Source organism: Alosa pseudoharengus, unplaced genomic scaffold (genome assembly GCF_046254945.1).
Source record: "Alosa pseudoharengus isolate Yale_2024_CS ecotype anadromous, Long Island Sound unplaced genomic scaffold, YU_APseudo_1.1 YU_APseudo_1.1_scf_10, whole genome shotgun sequence".
Lineage (NCBI taxonomy): Eukaryota > Metazoa > Chordata > Actinopteri > Clupeiformes > Clupeidae > Alosa > Alosa pseudoharengus.
In genome coordinates this window covers 19,681,939-19,707,194 of record NW_027468565.1, presented here as the reverse complement: position 1 = coordinate 19,707,194, position 25,256 = coordinate 19,681,939, and the positions used below count along the sequence as shown (strand labels likewise).

At 43.4% G+C, this 25,256-nt stretch overlaps 4 protein-coding genes across 10 annotated transcripts in view; 2 read left to right on the top strand and 2 right to left on the bottom strand.

Moving 5' to 3' along the window:
* The first annotated feature begins 436 nt into the window (after positions 1-436).
* On the top strand, positions 437-5,030 carry rab19 (RAB19, member RAS oncogene family). Of its 3 annotated transcripts, none has more exons than XM_076266912.1 (5): positions 437-516; positions 820-880; positions 1,399-1,590; positions 1,876-2,059; positions 4,415-5,030. In XM_076266912.1, exons 2-5 carry the CDS (start codon positions 830-832, stop codon positions 4,690-4,692), a joined length of 705 nt encoding a protein of 234 aa, XP_076123027.1. In that variant the 5' UTR covers positions 437-516; positions 820-829; the 3' UTR covers positions 4,693-5,030. The 3 variants fall into 3 exon arrangements, with proteins under 3 accessions (XP_076123027.1, XP_076123034.1, XP_076123043.1); XM_076266919.1 differs by lacking the exon at positions 437-516 and adding an exon at positions 525-719; XM_076266928.1 differs by lacking the exon at positions 437-516 and having other exon boundaries at positions 1,334-1,590.
* An 89-nt stretch (positions 5,031-5,119) lies between these two features.
* On the bottom strand, positions 5,120-8,926 carry hdhd5 (haloacid dehalogenase like hydrolase domain containing 5). Its single transcript, XM_076266903.1, has 8 exons — positions 8,626-8,926; positions 7,844-8,047; positions 7,579-7,691; positions 7,317-7,410; positions 7,177-7,210; positions 6,869-7,043; positions 6,560-6,748; positions 5,120-6,457 (listed from the first exon to the last, which is right to left on the bottom strand). The coding sequence occupies exons 1-8, from the start codon at positions 8,749-8,751 to the stop codon at positions 6,064-6,066; spliced, it is 1,329 nt and encodes a 442-aa protein (XP_076123018.1). The 5' UTR covers positions 8,752-8,926; the 3' UTR covers positions 5,120-6,063.
* Positions 8,927-9,177: 251 nt separating this feature from the next.
* On the top strand, positions 9,178-13,532 carry ccdc77 (coiled-coil domain containing 77). Its single transcript, XM_076300943.1, has 12 exons — positions 9,178-9,267; positions 9,948-10,025; positions 10,162-10,345; positions 10,442-10,584; positions 10,747-10,843; positions 10,966-11,041; positions 11,309-11,397; positions 11,556-11,704; positions 11,929-12,175; positions 12,412-12,537; positions 12,756-12,908; positions 13,050-13,532. Exons 2-12 carry the CDS (start codon positions 9,988-9,990, stop codon positions 13,194-13,196), a joined length of 1,449 nt encoding a protein of 482 aa, XP_076157058.1. The 5' UTR covers positions 9,178-9,267; positions 9,948-9,987; the 3' UTR covers positions 13,197-13,532.
* A 943-nt stretch (positions 13,533-14,475) lies between these two features.
* ankrd26 (ankyrin repeat domain containing 26) overlaps positions 14,476-25,256 on the bottom strand; it is a 44,286-nt gene continuing 33,505 nt past the window's right edge. For 4 of the 5 annotated variants that reach the window (XM_076266861.1, XM_076266892.1, XM_076266884.1 and 1 more), the window contains 11 exons: positions 24,820-24,913; positions 24,457-24,483; positions 23,898-23,975; positions 23,531-23,665; positions 22,339-22,451; positions 20,226-20,370; positions 19,556-19,846; positions 18,234-18,469; positions 17,658-17,904; positions 15,503-15,548; positions 14,476-15,337 (listed from right to left, as the gene is read on the bottom strand). In XM_076266861.1, coding sequence (XP_076122976.1) covers positions 15,189-15,337; positions 15,503-15,548; positions 17,658-17,904; positions 18,234-18,469; positions 19,556-19,846; positions 20,226-20,370; positions 22,339-22,451; positions 23,531-23,665; positions 23,898-23,975; positions 24,457-24,483; positions 24,820-24,913 — 1,561 coding nt within the window. In that variant the 3' untranslated portion in view covers positions 14,476-15,188. The remainder of the gene's footprint in view (positions 15,338-15,502; positions 15,549-17,657; positions 17,905-18,233; positions 18,470-19,555; positions 19,847-20,225; positions 20,371-22,338; positions 22,452-23,530; positions 23,666-23,897; positions 23,976-24,456; positions 24,484-24,819; positions 24,914-25,256) is intronic. The other variant, XM_076266876.1, reaches the window with a different exon arrangement.

The following is a 25,256-nucleotide window of genomic DNA, read 5'->3' as shown; positions in this document are numbered from 1 at the left end:
TATTTCATGTGTTACACATTTCCAATTCAAGTTATAATCAAGTACATAAGTGGAGAGACAATTCTCTGTATTGTTTGCATTATGTGGAGTCATTGTATGACCCAGAAGGTTTTGATGCCAGTGGCCTTTAAACACACAAACCAAAAAGCACACTCTCACTCACACTCATATTGTGTATTGTTTGGTGTCTGTCAGTGCCTTGTGCCTCTCTGCACTAAGCTGACGACAGAGCAATGAGTGGGAGGGGGGGGGGGGGGGTCGCTGACACACACTCAATGGCACAATGTACTTCACTATCATCTCTGCTGCACTCCCCCCAGGCACGCCAACTTCATGTTGGCCCATGCACCATTAACAATCACAAAGGTATTCTTACAACTTTTTTCATAACTGGAAAATCTGGTAATCGTAGGTGTTCTTTCCTTTTGATGACTGTGTGTGTTTGCGATGAGAGTGCTGAGAGCAGCGGAATGTGCTCTGGGTCAGCTCCTGGGGTGGTTCTGAGCGGCGAGCGAGGTAGGAGGCAGCCACAGGATTCCTTGTGGAATGCATTTGAATTCTGAGTAGCTGAGTCCAAAGGTCGCCACTGAAGACAGTTAGAGTCGTGTGTACACTAAACATGTGCAGCCCTGGAAGGAGGAGCTCAGTTTCTTATGTACTCGATGGACTTAAGAGTCATGTTGTAATTTATTTCAATAAGCTGCTGGAAATAATAACAGGTACATGTTTGTTTCTATTCCACTGTTTTCTGTTTGTCTTACACTTTTTTCTGCTCCTTTTTTTGTTTCACCACACCCTTGGTCTATTGTGAAACTACAGCTCCCCTAAGATGCAGTGGTGCAGGTGGATGGGAAACCGAAAGTCAAACACAAGAAGCCAGGTACAGTTGAGGCGGGGGTGACTTTGTTTACATTTTGAGTGAGTCCAAGTGGAAAGGATCTACTAGAGGGAAAGTGACATTGGCCACAAAATGGGTGTAGTTTTTGCCAGGGCTGGAAGTGGGGTGGGGAGATTTTCTGTGCCAGAACATTATTGTGTGCTCCTTTTTTAAGTAAAAGGGGAAGAGCTGTGTTCAGTGAATGACATTATTTGAGATTCTGGAAGAGGCACAGGAGAATTCTCAAAGCGGCGAAAGAGAAGAAAAATAGTTTTTTTTGAGATGACGATTTAGACTTTCGTCTAGCTGAATTTCATAGGTACCTCGTTTAAACGTCACATGATGGATTCAAAAGAGAACTACACGTTTGAGGAAGTATTACCTAAACTGTGTGTGTGTGTGTGAGTTGACACTTTGAGATTACTGTTGCTTGGTACTCCTGGGCATGTTCAACAGTGCCCACAGCTACTGTTGAGTAAGCAGAAGCAGAATCGACATCATTGTTCCCCATGGCTCTGCAGCCCACGGAGATGGAGCTGGACGAGGACTCCTGTGATTTCCTCTTCAAGATCATACTCATCGGAGACACCAGCGTGGGCAAGACTTGTGTGGTCCACAGTTTCAAGTCGGGATTGTTTCTTGAAAGGCAGCAGAACACTATAGGAGTGGACTTCACAGTTCGAACTTTGGACATTGATGGCAAAAAGGTCAAGGTTGGTTGTGAGAAACATGCTAATAGAGAATCACAGTGGTTTTCAACTGTAATGTCACAAAAAAAAGATTTTATCTTTTTTACTTTTATTTACTTTTATTACTTGTATTATTAGTTATACTGCCATTACCACAGCACACAGAGAATGTTCAAATAATTATTCACTATTTTACATGCACAGTATGTGGTCTTATTCTAGTGATTATGTGTTTAATCTGAAAAATGTATATCTTCACACAGAGAAAGAACAATTTCATGCATGCTTACAGTCCTTTGTTGTAATTAGATGCAGGTTTGGGATACAGCAGGACAGGAGCGCTTTAGGACCCTCACCCAGGGCTACTACCGGAATGCCCATGGTGCCATGATCGCCTATGACCTGACCCGTCACAGCACCTTTGAATCCCTACCTCACTGGATCCAGGAAGTGGAGCAATGTGGAGCACCCAGCATAGTAGTCATCTTCATAGGTAAGGATAATTAAATTAAAGATTTGATCAAATCTTTATAACGTTATAGGTTCCCTATTATTTGCCTGCGGTTTACTACAGTATTCAATGCAATGTTATAAAGGTAACAGTTGAGTTCATGTTGGCCCACAATGTCCACACTCACAGACTCACACACTTTGATGCACACTCACAGACTCACACACTTTGACACACGTTCCAACTTAGTTTGTTAGGGCTTAGGGCTGTCTCACTGTCAAATCATGAAAAAAAAAGCGCTGTAAATGACCACCATGAAACGGAATGCAATTACATTATTGAGTATAAGTTAATACTCTTGATCCCGTGAGGGAAATTTGGTCTGCATTTATCCCAATCCGTGAATTAGTGAAACACACTCAGCACACAGTGAAAACACAGTGAGGTGAAGCACACACTAATCCCGGCACAGTGAGCTGCCTGCAACACCAGCGGCGCTTGGGGAGCAGTGAGGGGTTGGGTGCCTTGTTCAAGGGCACTTCAGCCGTGCCTACTGGTCGGGGTTCGAACCGGCAACCCTCCGTTTACAAGTCCTAAGCGCTAACCGGGTGTACTACGAATCTCGATTAGTGGGTTAGCGAGGTATGTTGCGCTCAAAGCCAGGCTATGCTGTGACACGAAAGTGGATATGTTTTAGTGTCGCTATATCACCATGGTATCTTATGCTGTCAACCAAACCTGGTCGGGAGGAGGTTATGTGCTAAGTTATAGCTCAAATCGTTTAATCTACCGCACACTGACCAATCAATTGTCTTAAAAACGAAGTTATCTCACGTGTAGGATTCTGTCATATATCTCACTGGAGCTCCGCCTCTACTAACATTTTGGATCTTGAATGCGCTTTAATAGTGCTGTGCGTGCAAATATCCCACTATGACGTGCATACCATACAACAAGTGATGACAATTGATGTATTTGATACGGAAGCTTATTGCTGCCAGACTAAAATAAATAAAAAGGCTCAGTATTATGTAATTACGTGAAAAGTTTCTTGTTATAACAATATCTTTTTCACGTTTTTACAAGATATTGATCACATTTTTACATGAAATTATCACGTTATTTCAAAATAACGAAACTAAACGAAACAAGGCCACGAGAGCTCATGGCTGGCATAAATGATAACTAGTGTCTATGAACTTGCACCCTGACTGCTATTACAGTGCTGCTTGATGAGTGTTTGTTTTTGTGCATGTGTGTATGAGTGTGTAGGCTAGTGTTAATTTTGTCACCTATTTTTAATTTAATCTTAGTCTTAGTCTTGTGACGAAATGTTCTTTTTAGTCTTTGTCATATTTAGTCATTCAAATATCTAGCAATAAGCTTCCGTAATTTGATGTTATAGGTTAGACACAAAAAAAGACCGCAGTGTAGATTAAGCTATCGCTCATGAATGCGGAAGTAATTGTTTTTAAATAGAGGCGGTCTTGTGCGTCTCCACGTTACACGATTGGCCAAAGTCATCCCAACACAGAGAACGCGCACAGATCTGAGCTGAAAGCCTAGTTTGACAAATATCACATAACTGCAATCGTAGTATCACTTAACGTATACCCCTGAGTCAAGGCTTTGTCAAGCCTCGATATGTCTACATAGCCTAGATCAGTGTTTTTCAACCACTGTGCCGTGAGAGATCATCAGGTGTGCCGCAGAAAATTACCCAAATGTCACTCACTGGTCCAGAAAAGCAACTCTCATTGATTGTATGATTGCACTATTTGTGGTATGCAGGCATTGAACAACGGGGGGCCCATATCACATACAAATGAAACAGAGTGCTTGTTTTATTGAGCAGGTCTTGCATAGAAGCCATAATAAGGCCATATCTGTGTATTATTTGAAATTTTAGGCTATGGTATGTTTATTTTTTCTTCACACAGGATGTTAGTGTGCCGTGGGACATTTTAAGTGTCAAAAGTGTGCCGTGGCACAAAAAAGGTTGAAAAACACTGGCCTAGATATGTCTAACGTGCTTCGTAGTATACCCCACAGAAGGCCACGGCTGCCCCCTGTAAATAGCATGCAACATGTTTTTGGTGTTTTAATTTAACACAATTTAATAAGGCTGATGTTCAGCCTTGGTTTTAGCAGTTTAATTGTACATCCATTAAGGTTAAGTTACACATTACTTTTGTGGATAACAACACTAATTCTTCACAGTCTAGTCTAGTTTCTGATATGGGGTAAAGGCTTTCAAAAATAAGAAACCATAGGAATGTATTCTGACCCTATGACAAAAAAAGAAGTACTCTTGAATAGGGCACTTACAATAATAAAGCATTTACACGAGTGGATTAGTTATATATGTTTCTAAACTATTTGAAATGTGTCTCATAGGCAACAAGTGTGATCTTGAATCTGAACGTCAAGTGTTGTTTGAAGATGCATGTACTTTGGCTGAACAACGGGGGGCACTAGCCGCACTAGAAACATCTGCCAAAATGGACCATAATATTGAGGAAGCCTTCATCTTGATGGCAAAAGAACTCATTGTGAGAAGCGGAGGGGTGGTCAATCAGGAGCCCTACTCGGAGTCCCCTTACCCCTTGCTGCATTCTGACTCCCACACCATAAACCTGGAGGAGTCATCAGAGAATAAGCCATGCGGCTGCTGAGAACAGGTCAAACGCCTGAGACATGGAGAAGTCCTCGGCATGACGTGGTTGTTAAGTTGTTTTCAGTTTTGTGCCACTTAATCTGAGGTTCTGCAATCAAGTGGAAGAGTTTGACTACTATACTTGATGTTGCAGTGGATTATGTATACATTCATCATCAGAGGAAGGACGTTTCTATAATGTTAGCAGTGACTACTCATAAACACTATGTATGTACTTTGTATTTCATGTGTTTTTCTGATTAATTCATAATATTGGTTCACTTTCAGAATAACTTTTGTACAAATAAACAAAAGGCCAAAAAAGAAAATGTATCTCTTCAAGCTGTATATTGACATCAGAACCTGTAAGAAGCCGTTGTCTAGTGTGTTGAGAACTAGGCTATTTAAATGAGACACGTGGCAAGCATAGCATCTTGCCAAACAACTTACTTGAACAGTGTGTATTTATTCAACAACATATTTTGGAGAAAATCTATGGCTTAAAAATATTTCAGTACATGTATAATGCATAACATAAAAGCAATTCAGAAGTTCATATGGTTATGTAAACCAATAAAACTTGTAAAAATGAAAAAACAGGAGACTCATGTTTAACATTTATCACCTTAAAAACTGGGCAATAACATGGTAATGTGCAACACCAATCAACAGACTGAGTAGGACTTACTCTCCTGTTTGTTCTCAAGCTTACAATTAAAAAAACCTGCAAACATTCAACTGAACTGAGAAACAATAACTCTGTACCATAACCACATAGTGTGTGTCATACACTATTTCCATAAAGCAATAACATATTATATACATTATGTAAATGTATTTAACTTAAAAGTGTATCTGTGCCAGACGACTGTGTAGGAATCCCTGCAATGTTGAGGTTAAAAAGGCTTTCATCAATCTCCCATCTCTTAATTGGCTCCATGGACGGAACACTGAATGACCACAGTTTAACATTTATTTAAGATTTATGGAGTCGTTTGAGTAATATGTACACAGGGATGTCTGACAAAATGTCAATCCTATGCCCACATCAGATTTTGACAGAGTATTGAATGATGAAAGAAATGCGTTATGACCTACTGCTCTTTGATCTCTGTTCTACTGATTTATGACAGATGATCAAGGTTCATATTAAGATACTGGAGTTGCATGTGAAGTTAATAGCCTCAAAGGCCAGTTTGGCATATGCGAATATACTCTGGAAACCAGTAGACATTGGCCATATCTCTCATCATTTTGTAGCTGCTATACAGTAAAACACGGGGAGGTGAAAATCCCTCAGATGTCACAGTGAGGCCTCCATCTGCTCCTCTTTGACAGTAGGCCTTGACAGTGTTTTTTGTGCGTCTGTGCTCATCAGAAACTTACGGCTCTAGTCCAGTGGGCAGCTCTCTTGCTGGAAGACCAGCTCCACGGCCTCACGCACGTCCTGCACAACGAAGGAGGGCTGAGTGAGGCTGGGGTCGAAGCGAAAGTCACGGTGGCCGTGGAAGATGCGCTGCTCGGTGACCGTCTCGTCCGGGTCCGGGGGAAGGTCCTGCTGGTCCCGGTTGTAGACCCCCGTGCAGACCAGGATGGAGCTGCAGCCTACGGGCAGAGGGTCGTCCCCCACGTCCCCCATGGCCACGTCCGGTCCCGCTACTTCGTCCATCTCCTGTCTCGGGTTTCCCCCTCCCTGAGCCTGCATCTGTGCTCGGACGCGGCGAGACGCTTTCAGGTAGCGGTTGTAGAGGTTGGCTCCATAGATATCGGCCATTGGGTTATCACTGGAGGGTATAACAATACATACTTGATGATAGTACATGACAAATAACAAAACAGTTGGCATTTCAGTTTCATGATCAAACTCAAAGGCACACAGCACTCACCCAATGGCATACAGACGCTCAACCGGCGAAGTCCAGCCGAGAGTCTCGGCCTGCTTGCGGATCAGCAGCTCTGCGTAGTTGTAGGTCACCACACTGGGCTTCCCTATCAAAGCCTCGTACTTTAACTCACGACCAGTGACCTTCTTGTAGATGCTCTCTAGACAGACGAGGAACATCCCATGCCCAAATCTAAAGAAAGGCAAACAAGCTATGAGTCTGTAACTGACCTCATTGGAAGGCAGAGAAGTGGACATGGGCACACTTGCAAATCATGCAACAAGTGAGGTGATTTGAGATCCAAAGCCTGACCTTGGGTTTTTGGCCTCTGCCATCCACAGGAGATCCATGTTACAGGCTAGCACAGGGATGTGAGGATACTGCAGAGAGGTCACCGTATTCCCAGGCTTCCCATTAGTGAGGAGAACATCCACAATCAGCTGAAGGTTCGTCTCCCATCTGATGGGCTCACCAAATAGAATAACGGCTGGGGGAGGATAGGGGAACAGATAATAGGAGCCTGAGTGGATCACATATCTGAACATAATAACAAGAATACTGTCTGTCATAAAGTGCATTTATGACAGAATGAGAATCTGTATAGCCAAATAGCAGCATACCTTCTATTGGTGGAAGATCCCTGGTTTGAGGTACCTGTAAACATTAAACATGATGGACAGTTAGACATGTATAATACTGAAGACAATTTAAATGGAAGAATGCCTCAGGATTTTCAAATGAAAGTCCCTGGGACACTTACTGAGTTCTTAGGTCTGCGATGGTGATCCACCACATCAAGAAGGGGATACGATTCCCGAAGCATATCTATGGTCACAACATTTTGAAACCCGAGACTGATAATCTTTCAGTTAAGACTAAACAGACAAAAACAATGTTCACTTAGCCAAGAACAGTGAGACTGTAGTAAACGACGATTACCAGTTCCTAATTAAAGTATATTTATGCTCATGATTGTGAACAACAATACAAATATGGCTATATGGTGGAAGCTTAGAGGATACTTGTTGGCCACCTCCAAGATTGGTCCCTGGCCAGACACAAGCACGCATTTGTCATGAAACTGACTGAAGACTCTCAATGGGCTGTGGGACAACATGACTTGATCTGGAGACACCTAGTCATTTAAAAGTAGAAAAAGTACATCCAGGTTACAATGATGAATTCAGTTAATATTGCATGTACATCAATACAGCAAAACCGTGTCATGGATAAAAAAAATAAAAAAAGCTTAATCAAAGGCTAGCTAAGAACATGAAAAGGACAGACCTCAACTTCAAGCAGGTGAGACAGTTGTTCAGCCTTGGTTTGCCTAACACAGTTCCCTGCATTTGTCACGAAGACAACAGGGACTTTGTATTTCCCATCTCTATCCACCAGATTCCTGAAACACTGTTTGGCTGCAGGTATGGGTGTTCTTCCACGCACCAGAACGCCATCAATATCAAACAGTAGTCCGAAGGAGGGGTGACCCTGTGATAGGATTTAAACAGAAAGTAACCAGATCACTTTTGGTCAACAAGACACACGCTTCAGGGTCCAGCACATATAAACAACGCTGGAGAGATACTGCACCGCTGAGAAATGGTTTAATCACTCCACCCCGTGACATAATATCATCCGAGGCCTCTGGCATTACGCGTTCTCTGGGTTTAACCGTTTAGGGTGACCTCGGAGCCCGAAATCAGTAACCGGTCTTTCAATGGGAACAGGGATTCGGTGCCTGGCCAAGTCCTGACAAAAAACATTACAACTCTTAATGACAGCCAACGACATAATGTCACGATGTAAGTTAACAGTTGATCACATTTAACAACAGCAAAGCAAGACTGATGTGCAATCTGTGCTTGATGAGTCTAGTGAGATGGAATACATTACTAGCTGCCTAAATGAAATTACCCAGCTGTGGCCCACGTTATACTTTTATGCTGTGTCAACACAATGATATACAAGGAAATGTTTAGCTGAGAAAGCTGTTAGCAATGCATTATAAGCAATCCATAACCAGTCAGTAAACACATTTATCGTTTCGTTAGCTAGCATCAACTTACTATAACATTACTGTAGAAGCGTTGAGAGGCAGGTGACACATGGACAGGGCTCCTCCCCAAACTACTAGGGCTGAGAATTCGCCAACCCAATTTAATAAAATTCAATCGAGTGAAAAACTCTGCCATGTTTCCAACGTGGCTCACCCGTTTCAGTTTACGGGCTACCCTAACGTACGAAGTGCATTGCCAAACAGAAAATAACTAGCTTCAACAAGCTCCAGCCGCATGTATTTAAAAACATCCTATGACTACACTGGGTTGCATTGCGCAGGAGTGAAACTGAATGAAGGCTGAAGGCTGACTGCGCAAAGTATACGCTACCACGAACCACAAGGTGATAACACGCACGATGGCAACATAAATGTCTACCACACTCTTACTATTGCTTCAAAGTTGTTCACTCTGCTCATCAACTAAAAAACAAACAAAACAAAAAAAGCGTCTATAGTGTAGTGTTAGTCATAGTGTTTTTGTTTTTCATTTTCTAAATTACAGAAAATACGAGGGCCTTTAATCTATAATTTCCGGAAAATATATGACAGTTTCCGGCGTTTTTGTTGTTGCCACTGGTTGTTGCAGTTTTGCATCCTCTGTCCATGGTTGCATATTGTTGCATAAACGTTCAGGGCAGAAATATTAAAGGTAGGATGATATTTTTCGTCTAGAAGTAGCTTTTGGGACCATGACAGCTCTTTATGTTTAGGTTAAGGAATAAGCTTCACCTAAAGAACGTCAGTATTTCAAACATTAGGTTGAAGCTCCTGAGCTAGTGTAGGGTGGCTAGCTAACGCTTTAACAGTAACGTTAGCAGTCGCTAAGTAACGTTAACGTCAGGTTTGTCCAAGTGGACAACTTGATGTGTCAACTTGGTTGGTAACTATTATGCGGTTCTATCATCATATGTCCATAACCACATCATGGGATATTTTTGTCTACTTTAAACATGGTTAATTTGGTGAAGCTGCGCTGTAAACCGTTTAAACCTCCCGCCCCTGTCGCGTAATGCTTACGCTAGAGAGTGATTTGTAAACAAAGAGGGCTTCAGATAGTGACAGGCGGTTTTCTTCAAAAATATGCAGGAATGAGTGACATGAGTAATCTTAAATTACACTTGTATCCACATTTTATTGTTAACGCAAATATCTACATTTTTGTTTAGCTAACCAACGTGCAAAAATTATATTTCAAATATTCGCATGCCATGTTAAACGGCCAATGACAGTTGATTGAATTAAATAGATACATAACGTTACATACTGGAGCCTTTTGAGAAAACAGCCTCATGTCAACAATAATGGTTTGTTTGATGGTGTTACTTACAGGAAATTCTGCATGTGAATTGTTGCACATTCACTCTAAGTGATGGAATCACCACCAACCCGAGATGCAGGTCCCAGCAAGTATGATGGTGTCCTCTGCATTAATTTTTTATTGTAGAATGTCGTACCTGTGTGTGTGTGTGTGTGTACTCACCATTGTAGGGCTTCCTATACAGACACAATGTCTAATATACTGTATGTGTGTGTTTGTTTGCAGCTATATTCTTAATCAAAGCCAGGAGGTTGACTCACCTCTGCCTCCAATCACTGAGCGTCTGGCCTACCTCAGGCCATCTCGTGAGTTGCTGGAGTTCTACAGGCAGAAGGTGGCTCAGTTTGATGGGGAACATGAGGACCTCCTGCAGATGCTGGAGAAGTACAGAAGCTCCACAGAAGATCAGGTGCTCTATTTCAGCCTGAACTTTGTGTGTGGCCATGCTATGTGTTTGTGTATAACATTTTTGTGACTAGAAATGTGTATGTGTGTCTGCATACAGCATAAACTCCAGTGGGAGGTCCGACAGCGCGAGGGAGAGATTGCGGAGCTTCAGAAGGCACTAAGCGACATGCAGGTCTATCTCTTCCAAGAGCGAGAACAAGCACTACGCTTGTATGCAGAAAATGACCGTCTGAAAATCAGGTCAGCTCTTTATAGTTTGTTTTTTAGTGTTTCATCATACACCATGGTAACAAGTAGACAACGTGTGTTTAGTGGCAACTTGTTCCATGGTGTTTCTTCAAATATACATCTTAGTATGATTATCTTAGGTAAGTTGCCTATATACAACTTTACCATCCACAGAGAGTTGGAGGACAGAAAGAAAATCCAGCATCTTTTGGCACTGGTGGGTCCAGATGTTGGGGAGATCACTTACTTTCACCGAGAGCCTCCAAACAAGGTTAACCATGAAAATCTCACTTTCCATTAAGCTGATATGGTCTTCAGTGGATGAACAATAGAATACTGATGAAAAGTTATACCACCTCTTACAGTTGCATGTTTTTTTGTGTCTTTGATTAGATCACAATTCCTCAGAAGAAGGTGCAGCCAAGGCCTCAGGATCAGTGGAAGGTTTCAAAATCAAAAGCTGCTAAAGGTTATTTTTTGCATGTCTTTTATATTTTACCCTAAAAGCATCATGTCTGTAGTCACATTTACCAATCAAAAATACAGTGATCCTGTTTCACAAAAGGTATCATACAAGTCTTGAACTCTGCTGTTGATCAAGCTTTGGAAGTAAAGTAATATTAATAGGCACTAAATCCTATCCTAATCTGTGAGAAGTAGTTGATGCTCCAAATCTTCTTATAGCACCATAGCAGCAATCTCTTAATTTTGCTAATGCTCCTGCCCCCCTATCTAGAAGCCAGTAAGAAGCTCTCCAGAGAAGGAGTGGAGAGTGGCGAGACTGCAGAACAGTACAAGAAAGACAACCAGACCTTGCTGCTGCAGGTATAAGGCAGCACTCTCTAATGCATGTGTAAATATTTTTAAATACAGAAATACCATGTCCTTGGTTGCATAGATACAAAGAAGTCTTCTGTTGCCTTATGCAGCGTATCATTTTAGATGTAGTGTAATGTTAATGCTGCAATCCTGGTGATGTCCAGGTGGAGGCGCTCCAGGCCCAGATGGAGGAGCAGACGCGTCTGGCTAAAGAACAGGTGGAGTCGCTCCTGGAGGACCGGCGCATCCGCGTGGAGGAGGTTCAGGTTCAGCACCAGAGAGACCAAGACCGCATCACGGCTCTCACTAACAAGTAAGTCATCACCCCTTTGTCAGCTGTCCTCTGACCTCACCTCACTGTGCTTTATTTGCTGTTGCCACTGATAGTGGAGCATATCCCTCATGGGTGTTGACAGGGACGCGGTTTGTAACTTGTGGCAAATGTGTTCACTAATGTAATATAACATAAGTGGCTGCATATAATGCTAACGTTCCACAATGGTCTTGGATTATGGATTTACCATAATGATCTCGCAGGCTCCAGCGCACACAGACCCTGCTGTACGAGAGCACCAGGGACTTCCTGCAGCTGAAGTTCGACAGCCGCACCCATGAGAAGGGCTGGATGGTGGAGAAGGACCGGCTCCTGCGGCAGCTCGACACCTGTCACGAGAAGCTCCAGAGTGGCCGCGGTGGCCTGGACAGACCGGGACGGGCCACAGCACCTCAGCGTCTCGCCCAGGCACCGCCAGAGTCCCAACAGATGCATCAGGAGGAGATTCGGGTGAGTGTGCCTCAGTCTGGGACACCACATTTGGAGAGACATCACAGTACATGGTCAGTCTTAAACTTTGTGTACCATGGCAACCATATAGAAAGGACACTGTTCATTAACCAGATCTGCATGACCAGCTGTATATGAGGTCAACTTGAATGTTCCTTGTAATATACGTACATATTATGAAACAAAATACATATCTTAGTGTGTGGTGTTCAGCTGTGGAATGATTTGTTCCCCAGGCACTGAGCGAGGAGCTGAAGCAGGCCCACAAACTGGCAGACATGTACCGCGAGCAGTGTGTGGGTTTAGAAACAGAACTGGCACAAATCAGAGAGGAGGGAGATGTGGGTAAAGAAATCTTTCAGGTGAGCCAACCAGGTTTTACCCCACCATAAAGTCAAAGCACAATGTGTGTTGTGAGAGCAATCGATTGTGTCTTTGTTATGGGTACGGTACTCACTGACATTGTGTCTGTATATAGGAGCGGTACTCACTGACATTGTGTCTGTGTATAGGAGCAGTACTCACTGACATTGTGTGTTTGTATAGGAGCGGTACTCACTGACATTGTGTGTTTGTATAGGAGCGGTCCACTAAGATAGCAAAGCGTTTGCAGATGATGACTCAGCGTTATGAGGCCCTGGAGAAGAGGCGAGTAATGGAGGTTGAGGGCTTCAAGACGGACATCAAACACTTGAGACTAAAACTGAAGGATGTGGAGAAACAGCTCTTTAAGGTAGGATGGCATATCACTTTTGATATATTGAGTGATGTGACCACAAATGTGAAAACAGTTTTATTCAGCTTACCTGTATTGAACTTAAAAGCCGTGCACTGGTATGTTTTACCAATGAACCCAATAATCTGCCCTGTTTAGGTGACTCTAAATGTGGGGCCAGATCAGGACCTGGCCATTCTACATGAAGTACGACAGACCAACGCCCGCACCAAAAAAGTACAAGGAGAACTGAAGACTCTGAAGGCCAAAATCTACGGACTGGAGAACGACCTCAGATACTGCTGAGGAAATTAGGTCAAAGACAAGGTGTCCGTTATCTGCAGTTGAAGGGTCAAAGTAGCTATCAATTAGCAGTTATGGATAACATATCCAACTGTGTATCTTTTATTAAGGATATCCTTGCCTGAATATACTTCCAAATGTGCCTAGTCTGACTGAAGGAAACTGTGGGTAGGTTAATGCTGCTTTATGTGTAAACAGTCTCCATGGTCATTTTTTAATGCTTAACTTAATTATGATTACAAATCATATTTGGTTGTGTAGATAATGCTGCGTGGTTTTATATATTTGAAGTATGTATTATGATTTTCCATATTTGTTAATAAAAGTTTATATTTTAAATTTCTGTATTTTTGTAGTTATATGTCCATGATTTTAGCCTTTGTTTTTGAAAAAGGACACTTAACAGGGCACATATACTACCTTTAAAGGCAGTCTACAATTCTAGCAAAACATTGTTGACATGTTTAGCTAGCCAAAGTACATCCTTCTCTTCCATGCCCCTGCTGCAGGACTTACTGTATTATGGCTCCTACACACAGCTGCGTGCGTTGCGTTGCTGGAGACGCATCCCATTCACTTTACATGGGCTCACGTGACGCGTACCGGCAACGCATGCCAGTGGGTGTTCCCGGCGGTAGCTATGCAAATGACTTTTAAGTATAACCGTAATTTGATTGGTTGGTGCTGTCAGTCGATTGGCTTGATTGGCCGGTGCCGTCTGTCGGTGCAGCAACAGCTGAACTTCTCAACTCGAGTGGAGGGAGAAACGCGACGCAACGGACCCACAATTCAGTTCGGCAACGGATGACGTGAGCCCATGTAAAGTGAATGGGATGCGTCTCCAGCAACACAACGCACGCAGCTGTGTGTAGGAGCCGTATCACCTTTCCTTCCGTCAAGGACGCTCCAGTGTACCATATGCCAATATAAATATTTAATATATAAAGGAGATTTGAACGGAAGCATTGTGGCACCTTTCCTAAGCATATAGAGAGAACCAAACAGGTCTTATCACTAACATATCTGGATCATTTCCTACTACAAGAACGTTCCTAAGCAAAAAAATACTGAATGCAGCTGGCGCACGTCGGCCCACGGCGCATGTTTCACATTAAAGAGCCTAAACTGTGTTTGAATCCTTTAGTATTTTATTCCCAGAGCACAAAAACAGCTATAGGATTGTAGGGAGCATTTTGCTGAATTTGAAAAAAACTTGTTAAGGATTATATAGCAAACTACTTTGAAGACCATGGTGACCTGACGGAGAAAGAAGTGGACACGGTTTCTGTAAAGTATATCTTTATTAGACTGCTTAATACTCCACACTCTAAAATACTGAAGAGCTCAGGATTTAGTGAAGTTTAATGATAGGCATCAATATTTAGTCCAAATATAGAATTACAGTAACAGCTTATAGTACCCTGGATAACCAGATGATCTAGTCATGTCTCATTCAAGTATATCTTCTGTTTTTACAAAAAACAGGCGTTTTCAGATTGTTTTTTTCTTGACCATAACACCAACTCACTAGACAAAAAATATATTGCACCATAACAAATTAAGTCCCAAATATGATTGGTAACTTGGCATTAATATGTATGGTACACTTATAATACTCATATTTACTACAAAAAACAATTAAGATTTTACACAACCACATCAAAAGACAACCATAATAACCATCACAGGTCAAATAAAAATATAATGAAAGCATCAGGAGTTCAACTCCACACGTACCTATAGCAGTTTTTAAAATATGGCTTCACAGACAATACACTAAACATAACAACTCCATTTCACCCTTTGCTCCTGAGCATTTTAAGTGCAATGTGCATCATCTTTTTTTCATCCTCTTGTGTAAAAGCCAGAATAAATAACCACACACGTACAAAAGGAAATGTAGTGGCAATGGGCAGCTAGGCTTTGGCCTTGTCTGTAGTTGGGTGTGTGTGTGTGTGTGTGTGTGTGTGTGTAAACAAGAATCTCAAGGGGGTGTCAGATCATGTAGTTCTTCTTGAGCACCTCTAGGTACTGCTGCGTGGCTCTGCTCACAGGGTCCTGGTCCAGCGCCAGGCTCTTCTGGGAGCCACAGGCCGAGCCCACGGGGGACAGGCGTGGCGAAGCTCCGTCCAGCTCTGCGGTCGCTGTGGGCAACAGAGCAAAGGCTCAAAACCGGCCCAATCTTGTAGCTCATAATACATAACGCTTGCAGCTACCGTCATGAAGCTATATTACCGTCATGAAGCTATATAACTCGATCATGGAGGAATCTGTAAATGAATGGTTTATGGTATTTTCCAAGCACTCACCATGGTCCAACTCCTTTGATATGTTTTTCTCCAATTCACTCTGCATCTGTTAGGAAAGAACATGCATTGACCCATGTGCACAACACAAGGACTTGACAATGTCCCACAAAAGATCATACTTTTGTAGGCTGTAACAGATTCCAAACTCTAAATCGGTTTTATTTCTCAAAATAATCTGTAGGGACTGACTTGGGACACTCACTTACTTCAGCATGAAATGAAGTGTTTATAACAGAACAGAAAAAAACAGAAGAAAAGTCAAATGATTTGAGGATGAAACAAAATTCCAATGAGTGATGGGGAGGGGCACTGCAAATATGAAATCAGGGCCGACTGCATGCATGTCAGCTTACTGGTGACCTGGTGATGTAGAAATCTAATGACCTGGTGATGTAGAAATAGTTTTTTTTTAATGCCATACAGGTATAGTTATCATGGATAAGATCTCATGTACTGAAAAGATGAAGGAAAACCATGCAGAAGCATGTGGAAAATCTTCCCAGGTCACTTATGGAGAAGTTAAGCATCCTGACCTCAGAAAAGAACATGCTCTTCTTAATTGCTTTAATCCTGTAGATATCCCAAAGGCAGAGTGACTGAGGGCGGCATTCTGAATGTGTGCAATGAGTCATGCTGTTTGATACTCAAGTCTTCACTCCAGCAGGAATTCAGCCTCTTTCGAGGACAAATGTACAGGTGCGATAAACACGATGTTCAGTTTGTCCCATTAGCTTGTTTAGCGTTTTATTTACTTGCTAAAGCCTCTGAATTCCATATGCTGTGTGTGAGCAGTGCCTTGCTGCTCAGCACAGATCATGGAAGCACAGTGGCATTCTGGCATCTACAAGTGAACAAAGGGATTAGCCACACAGTGGTGTTTGTGGTCGGACATCTCTCTTCCTGCTACTTAAGGAGCGACTTATCAGCAAAGCTAATTGCAAATGCAGCGCCACTGAGGTATTTTAGAGTGCAACCTCCCATCACTTAGGGGGAGCATGTTGCTCAAAGACAGAGCTGTTGGAAAGCCTTAAATGTATCACAATGTCAAATACTCTGATACTACACTACTCTATCATTTGTTTTCCCCCAACTCCACAGTTTAGTAATGTACCTGAAGCAATCGCTGACAGGTTTTTTTTTGTGTGACTTAAATGGGACTTCTGGGGATGATAAAATGTGACATATGAATGGAATATTGACACATTGCCTGTTTTTGAATCTGGGGTACCCAAACTATTAAAATGCAAAGACTTAAAATCAACAACCACTGAGGAAAGGGACAATGTGACCTACAATGGCTACTGTGATCATTCTAATGCCAGGTGTACCTAGACCTGTAACTAGGTCCACAAGCTAAACTGTAACTACACTGGCACCATGTTGAGATGGAGTGTTTGTGCAGGCCAAGCGCAGGAAAGGGAGAGGAGTGAAAAAGGAGAGGGGAAGCAGGCCAGTCTGCTACACGCCACTACACACCTGGTCATGAATCTGGCTGAAGTGAGGAGAGGTGAGAGACAGACTTTTGAGCTAGGAGCTGAAGGAGCAAGAAACAGAAGAGGTTAAGCATGGTGTCCTTTTACAGGACACTTGAGTACAGAAAGAGAGTAGAGTCAAAGAAGCTGTGTGGAGGAGAGTAGAGTCAAAGGAGCTGTGTGGAGGAGAGTAGAGTCAAAGGAGCTGTGTGGAGCAGAGTAGAGTCAAAGGAGCTGTGTGGAGGAGAGTAGAGTCAAAGGAGCTGTGTGGAGCAGAGTAGAGTCAAAGGAGCTGTGTGGAGTAGAGTCAAAGACGCTGTATCGAGAGCTGTGTGCTAGCTAGAAGTGTTAGCTATGTGCAGAGAGACACACAGGGGGGTAGAGCAGGAGAGATCCCCTTACTCCTTGTAGACAGAAGTTCTAAAGTTCTACTAAATATTCCTGAGTTTGAATGAATTCATGTTGTGATTCACAGTGATTGTGAAGATGAACATTAAATGGTAATGTATGAAACAAAACCATGTCTTGTAACAGGTCATTAAGCACAAGACTATAACTGTGTGTGTGTGTGTGTGTGTGTGTGTGTGTGTGTGTGTGTGTGTGTGTGTGTGTGTGTGTGTGTGTGTGTGTGTGTACATCTGAGTGCATGCTTTTTATATGCGCAGCCAGTCACAGCAACTCACCTTAGCCAGATAAGCTTCTACTCGGCTGGTCTGGGGATCTACGGTGCCCAGCAGGGTCCCCCCCAACCCCAGGCTCCTATTGAGGGGCCCCAGGGCGCCCCCATAGGCCCCCAGCGACCCAAGAGAGCCCACCTCCACCGAGGGGGCCCCCAGGCTGCCGTTCACTATGCTGCTGGCGATGAGGGACTTGCTCCGTTGTCGCTCGCTCAGGAGCTTGGTGTTGGCCTCCGCCAGACGCTCATTACATCTACCATCACACACACACACACGCATTTAAACTCACTGTGCTCAGAGTGCATGTTCACTATACTAGAAGTAACAGAAGTGTCAGGGCAGAGGACATGCAAACATTACTATAAGGAAACATTACAGGCCTAATTATATGGCACACACCACCTTAATGTACTTAATATATGACAACATATCAGTTCCTACATCACTGCCTTTAGTAAGCTATATTATAAAACCTGATACCAGATAAGGAGGATACCTGCGTCAGCAAGTAATACTGCAAAAAGCTGCTCGATGTGACTTAAGCTGCGTCCGAGTGCCTGCCAGCCACACACACTCACTCACCGATCCAGCTTGGCCGCCAGGGACTTGCGCAGACGCAGCTCGTCAGCGTAGAGTTGGCGGTAGCGCTCAAGCTCGGCGCGGCTGGACTCGCGATGCATAGCGCTGTCCTGCTGGGTGCTCCGCGTGCGCGCCAGCTCCACTTCCAGCTCCTTGATGCGCTGCTCCAGCTGTGTCCGCTGGCTGGCCTCGTTGGCGGCCTTGATTTGTTCCAGAGCTTCCTGAGAGGCGGCCTGGGTCTGGACAGACCAGGGGAGACGGTTACAGACATGCTCCTACAGACACACTCATCCATTCTCTTTACACTTCAGAAAAAAATAGGCCTATGTGTGCCTGGAGTGGTCAAATGCAATGCATGATCACTGCTAAGAAGTGATGATTCCAAACATCAATACTCCAGACAGCTGCTTGCACCAGTACATTATCGTAACACCCCCAATTACCTTACATTTTTCAGTAGCCATAGGTGTGTAGATTTGAACAAAATCTGGTTTGGTTCTTAACGGGAGCATTTACTGCTTGAAATATCTGATTTTGTTTACCATGCTCGGAGTTATAGTGCTGGCCTGATGGGTCGCCTATTTACGCCGTTTCAACGGCACATGATCGGTTAGACCGAGAATTCTCATCATGAAATTAAAATTCCACTGGAGCTCCAACCGGTTGTGTACACGCAGCCTTACAACACTGTTTACAGCTCTTCGAGTCACGGTAAAATGTCATTTTTGGTACATAGCTAATTTAGATACACCTATGGTGTGGGTGGTTGCGTTTCTTTAGGAGTCCGCCGTCTTGGTTTGTATAGAAATGGATATTAAGTGACACATACATGCAAGATGGCGGAAATACGGGACCGACGGTAATAGGGGGAGTTCCAATACATTAAAAGACAATTAGAAAAGTGGGCCATGTTTGTTTACAGGCCATTTGGTTCCAGCATTATGTATTGTTAAAGGAAAATTCTGGCTATTTTTCACAGATATCTCCGTTTCTCGAGGTCACCGAGTACTGTCGGTATTAAAAAAACGAACAGCCAGGCAGCTACAATGCTACACTCTGGGGGCAGCTACAGTGCTACACTCTTGGGGCAGATACAGTGCTACACTCTGGGGTCAGATACAGTGCTACACTCTGGGGGCATGATTTTAAAGATGCTTGGCTGGGGGCGTGATCTAAAGATGCTTGGCTGTAGCAACTCGAGCTGGGTAGCACTGATTTGTTTTTTGTTTTTCGTACCGACAGCCCTCAGTGACCTCGAGAAACGAAGATCTGTGATAAAATCACCGGAGTTCTCCTCTAAGGTGTGTGCATTGGGGAGACGATACCTGCAGAAAGAGGTTGACCTCCTCCAGCTTGTGACGGATCTCCTGGCGGGCGCGCTCCTCGGTCTCGCGGCGGTACTGCTCGGCCTGGCTCTGGTCCATGACGCCGATCTCCACCTGGCGCCGCAGGCCGGACAGCTCCTCCTCCAGCTGCCGCTTGCTACGCTCCAGCCGCTCGTGGCTGCGGCTCAGGCCCTTCAGCGCGGCCAGCTGCTCCTTCAGCTCCCCGTTCACCTGCTCCAGGCGGCTGCAGCGCGACGCCTCCTTCTCCAGCTGCAGCTGAAGCTCGTCCACCTACCGGCAGCACAAGGAGACGTGGACAGGACACGAGAGGAGACCATGAGGCAGAGGACATACTGTATAACAAACCCAGGGTATGTGGGTATTAAAGCCAAAGAGACGCTGTACAGGTTTGGCCTGATTAAAGCACCAAATAAGTCATGGGGGTCAGGGAGTGATGGTCAAATACTGTTGCAAGAGACTGTATATAATGTAGCATTAATAATTACTTGTGCATGATGTGGATGCAACACAATTATTCTGGAGTGGCAAGTGAAAAACTTTAGCAAATGGGAGATAAAGCTCAAGGCTCAGCAGGACTCCGATAATTAGCCGAGGGTAACCAGTAACAAAATGCTCAGCACAACAGCTCAATTTCTCGACTGGCCTGCACCTTGGCCTTCATGCGGCTGATGGCGGACTCGGTGTCCGACTGCCTCTGGCCCAGGTCCCCCCTGAGAGACGTGAGAGGGGAGGCCAGCTCTCCACCATCCTGCTCTCGCAGCTTCTTCTTAGCAGTCTTTACCAACGTCCTCAGCCTGCAAAGCAAACACACTGCATTAACACAAAGACATGGTCATTTGCCATTTATACCCTCAATGCACGCTGACTCTATCCAGACTAGATGAGATGTTTCATGTAAGCTTTAATGTTTTAAGTCCAATTCAAGGGAAACGGATTGTCTGCCAGTCGTTATCAGAAAATAAGTCCTGACAGGGAGAAAAGGACTCCAACGCAAAGCGAATGTTGGGAAGGTCTTTAGGCATTAACGGAACTTAAAAAAGATAAATACATAGGCTAAATTGCTGTTCAGTCTTATTGGATGCTGTGCAAAATCTCATTGTCAGACCTGCCAACCTTGAAGATTTTTTTTTGAGTAGCACCTTGAGCCGAGAAAAAAAGAATTGCTCACGTCGGCCTTCATGCATGCAGCCAAAAACAGACGTAGCCATACTCGCAAGACACGTTTTCGATAGCGACCAATCTTTAATGTTGAATATCTACCTAAATGGGATCCAATGTGTTCCTGAAAGTGCAAACTGAATCTTTTACAGTATCTCTATAATGTTGACAATCTGTTTTAGAGCCTAACAATCCTGACCTATGAAAACCACTTGTGTTGATAGGCACTGATGTGGGTATGTTTTCCATTTTCTTTTATGTGGGCCCTATTCGATCATGCCTGGTATTATACCTCTTTTCAATCCATTATTAAAGATTTATTTTGTAAAGAAATACATCTATCACCCATGTTATGCCAACATAGCCTATCTAATTCACCTGATGTAGGCTACAGTAGATAGAGGCTTATGGACATCTGCTGTTGTCAATGTGTAGTCTATCCCTTTACTCACAATAACCTACATGTTTTGTTTATTTGTAAAAAAAAAAACATGAATTGTTCAATTATTACCTGCTGACTAATGCAAACTACTGATTGCTTTTAAAGAATTTCACTTGCACGTGCACTCAAGTTTCTTTCAGATCGCGGTGTCTTTCTGCCATCTGTGAGGCTGCAATGATTAGGCCTACATTATCACAACTAGTGATAGGTGCGCGATTTCCGTCTGTAAGCCTATTATTTGTTCTCACTTGTTTTCACGCTAATAATCAAGAAGAAGGATCCATATGCTCCAAAGAAAAAAACAAATTGAACACTCATTAATGTGTTCCTTGGTCCACTTTCAGACTCGTTGTTAATGGCTGCATTTTGCCTTGGAAAAGTCCGCGCTCCATTAGCGCCTTAGTTATTAAAACTTTAACCATCAGCGACACATTCAAAATATGCTAACTGAAACAACTCGTGAACAAGTAATAACTTTCCAAGACATAGTCAAACTATTAGGCCTAGGTGAATTTACAATCGCACTCAGTGGAATATTTTTAGTTTCACAGCAAAACGGCAGGTAGGGGAATGCGAATTTGCGAGTGAACACTTGTTAAACTCACCTCATCAAGTCTTTCATTTAACCCACTGTTGGCTGAAGAAAAAATAACATAAAGAGAGGCCACTATGCTTTGCCTGTCATTCCCACTTGTCACTTTCTCCCTGTATCTCACCCTCGCATGAAATATATTAGCGGGAGATTCACACGCTCAAGGAGCTTTCCGGAGAAGTTGGATGTCTGCTCGTTTTGCGTAGTTTTAAGTAAAAAATCATATTTTGATGTGAAAATACGTGGTTGCTACGCAAAATGCCTACAGGTTGGCAGGTCTGCATTGTAAACAGACAGCTGAACTCTGCCCATGACACCAATTTACTAAACAAACTCTGCCCATGACAGATCTAATACATACCACCAAAGCACAGGGACACACTACAGATCTCTTCACACAACACGCCACAAGGCCACTGTGACAGGAACAAGAGGAGTGGCACACTACACACAAGATTGTCTACAGGTGAGCTGGTAGTGGCTCCCACAAACACTGGGGCGCGGCACTACACACGAGGACGTCTACAGGTGGGCTGGCAGTGGCAGGGTTCAAAGGCAGTAAGGTGTCACCTGTACATTTCTTTCTGGAGTTCGGTGTTTCTCTTCATCTCCTGCTCCAGCCGGGTATCCACAGACTTTTTCTGCTCACCAATCTTCTTGGCCTTCTTCTTCTCCAGCTCCATCTGCAGCACAGACAAACCATTAATTCCACTCACCAATAATCACCAGTAATCCCTTCAACAATTTATCTAATGAATACTGAGTACTGAGTATAAAATACAACTCTAAAACCGATAGTTCCGGTCCTTAATGATGATTGGCTGGATCACGTTCGATGCCGATACACAACTCCAAAAGTTGACCAAGTTTCGTTTTCTATTACTGCGCTACCACAAATTGATACAAGTTGCTGCATCTCAACTATGTTTAGCAATCACTCTAATAGAGGGAATATAATTCCTGGTGGAAGAATAATTATCTATGAATAAATCGTTCAAATCTCTCGTTGCCATTCATTTATTTTTGTGCCAGGTATACAGTATGTGGTAACCATTTTAGAAAAGCAATAAGCCACTTGAGTCCGTAGGTTACAGTGATTTTAGAATCACTCAGCTGCTCGTCGTGCCTAACAACGCCCATTAGCTGTGACCTACGGCCTCTAAGGGCTTATGGCTTAATTTGATCATCAAATATGATTTATATTACACCACATGCAATTAAATGTTACCTGTTAAGTTCAAGAGCTTCACCAACAAGCACTCTGCCATCAAGTACATGCTCTGTATTCCTTCCCATGAGTCTCTTTGGTCAGTACTCACCATGAGTCTCTTTGGTCAGTACTTACCATGAGTCTCTTTGGTCAGTACTCACCATGAGTCTCTTTGGTCAGTACTCACCATGTGTCTCTTTGGTCAGTAAAAATTACAAAGAAGTCCGCACACTAGAGCTCCATTAATTTTTTTCTTTTTATTCACCACATGTGACGTTTCGGGACACATTGCCCAGGGCAGTGTGTCCCGAAACGTCACATGTGGTGAATAAAAAGAAAAAAATTAATGGAGCTCTAGTGTGCGGACTTCTTTGTAATTTTATTGTCACTTTTTGAGTCCAGCACCTACCTTTTTTAACATTTAGATGTGCGCACCTTTTTCTACATTATTGGATCTCTTTGGTCAGTACTCACCATGTGCCTCTTTGGTCAGTACTCACCATGTGTCTCTTTGGTCAGTACTCACCATGTGTATTTTTGGTCAGTACTCACCTGGGTGCTGAGCTCTCCTTTCTCCTTCTCCAGCTCGGCTAGTCGGATGCCAATTCTCGAGCGGCTCTTCAGCTCCTCCTCCCACAGAGCCTGCGAGTCCTGGGCAGTATGGCTCAGCAGACTCTGCTTCTGTACCTGGGAGCAGGTGGGCAGTGTTTAATAGGAGTGTGTAGAAGGTGCCCTTTAAGTCCACCGCTTGGTGTCCTTTTTACTGATGTGCTGCAGTGTATATGTGTCTTTACCCCTTGGTAACAATACGATTAAAATACCATACAATTCAAAGGTACTGAGCTGGACTAAATTGGGCTGATCTGAATGCCACCAAAAGAACCATTTTCATAGCAGATAGACAGGAAAAGACATGCACCTCACGGTTAAGTTGGTCCTCCAAGGTCATCTTGCTGCTCTGTAGATTTGTCACAAGATCCTCCAAGCGAGTTCGTACCTAAGAAAGAGGCACAGAAATAACGAATGAACTTAAGTCAAGGGTAGCTACACACTGACCCTGTGACAGTTGTCAAATCTAAAGAACATAGACGCATGCTTTGTGCATAAAGACAAATAATTAAGTCTAACTGAAGGTCCCAGGAGACAAATAAAGAAAGGGATGGGATCGATAGGATCATTCAAGGTCTACCAGGAGTTGGTCCAATTTATGAAGAACAGCCACCACCAAGAGGGGAAAAAATAAATAAAAATCACCCAGTAGGGAAAATTCAAAGTCATGGCAATCACATTATCAAACTACAATGCCTTTGAATTAGTTCCCGCACAAACAGAGACCAGTGTGCATCCCTGATTGCTTTAAGCCAGTTCAAATACACGTTTCCATTTACAGAAGGGTTGAAAGGAGAAATCAAACACAGCAAACAAGAAACTCAATGAGAGGATGAGCTAGGACAAGCCACTACATCTCAGATACCAACCCCTCCTCCTGCTGAAGAGTCTGGTGGCTGTGAAAAGACAATGGGTCTCCATTTCAATACATTCCAAAAACTCCTCAGCCAGTTCTCTGCCCATATCTTCTATTTTAATTGAATGAAAAATCAGAACGGAACTGATCGACGTATGACTTCTTACCGAGGACTTACCTTCTTATTCAACCTAACGACGGAGCACGGCATGTTAACACCGAATTAAGCCTTACTTAATTACCTTATGGCTCAACCACTCACAGCAAAAATTACCACTAATAAAAGACCGCTAGACCATCTACGAATGTAGCGCTAAAGGGTATTAAATGAAGATGACGACAAATAGAAATGAGGAACAAATTGACGGACACTCACCGCTGCAGCTTCTTGGGTTCCTTTCTGTAGCACCTCGAGGCGATTGGACTGCTGCTTGGCGGCCGCCTCAAGCCTGGCATTGTCAATCTCCAGCCTGTGAGCGTGAGGTCATAATTACATTAGCTAACGCTAACTAGCACTGACGCCCCAACTCTTCACCTCACCTTAACCACGTCTGGCACAGGTGCCATTTTAGAAGGGATTTCACTGGGTGCTCAGGTGACTGCCAAAAGGGTTTTCACTCATCCTGCTAATTTTAGACCTGTCGTCACTGCACGAAGTAATTTGTTGACAGTGACCCACAATGTCATTCAAAGACTAAACTGGCAGAACCAGTTATGACAGACTGAATATGCAAAAAACTACGTACATGTGGGTGATGAAAAAAAAATAGTTTACCATGATTTTAGTTCCTATTCATCTTGATTACACTGAAC

What these genes read in the sequence shown, in the direction of transcription:
- hdhd5 (XM_076266903.1), bottom strand. Translation starts at nt 8,751, where the DNA reads ATGGCAGAGTTTTTCACTCGATTGAATTTTATTAAATTGGGTTGGCGA. An exon ending in ATCTTGGAGGTGGCCAACAA is followed by an intron (nt 7,411 to 7,578) that starts GTATCCTCTAAG and finishes AAAGATTATCAG; the next exon opens with TCTCGGGTTTCAAAATGTTG. An exon ending in GGATCTTCCACCAATAGAAG is followed by an intron (nt 7,044 to 7,176) that starts GTATGCTGCTAT and finishes ATCCTCCCCCAG; the next exon opens with CCGTTATTCTATTTGGTGAG.
- ccdc77 (XM_076300943.1), top strand. Translation starts at nt 9,988, where the DNA reads ATGGAATCACCACCAACCCGAGATGCAGGTCCCAGCAA. An exon ending in GAAGCTCCACAGAAGATCAG is followed by an intron (nt 10,346 to 10,441) that starts GTGCTCTATTTC and finishes GTCTGCATACAG; the next exon opens with CATAAACTCCAGTGGGAGGT. An exon ending in TGGGTAAAGAAATCTTTCAG is followed by an intron (nt 12,538 to 12,755) that starts GTGAGCCAACCA and finishes GTGTTTGTATAG; the next exon opens with GAGCGGTCCACTAAGATAGC.
- rab19 (XM_076266912.1), top strand. Translation starts at nt 830, where the DNA reads ATGCAGTGGTGCAGGTGGATGGGAAACCGAAAGTCAAACACAAGAAGC. An exon ending in AGTCAAACACAAGAAGCCAG is followed by an intron (nt 881 to 1,398) that starts GTACAGTTGAGG and finishes ATGGCTCTGCAG; the next exon opens with CCCACGGAGATGGAGCTGGA. An exon ending in CATAGTAGTCATCTTCATAG is followed by an intron (nt 2,060 to 4,414) that starts GTAAGGATAATT and finishes TGTGTCTCATAG; the next exon opens with GCAACAAGTGTGATCTTGAA.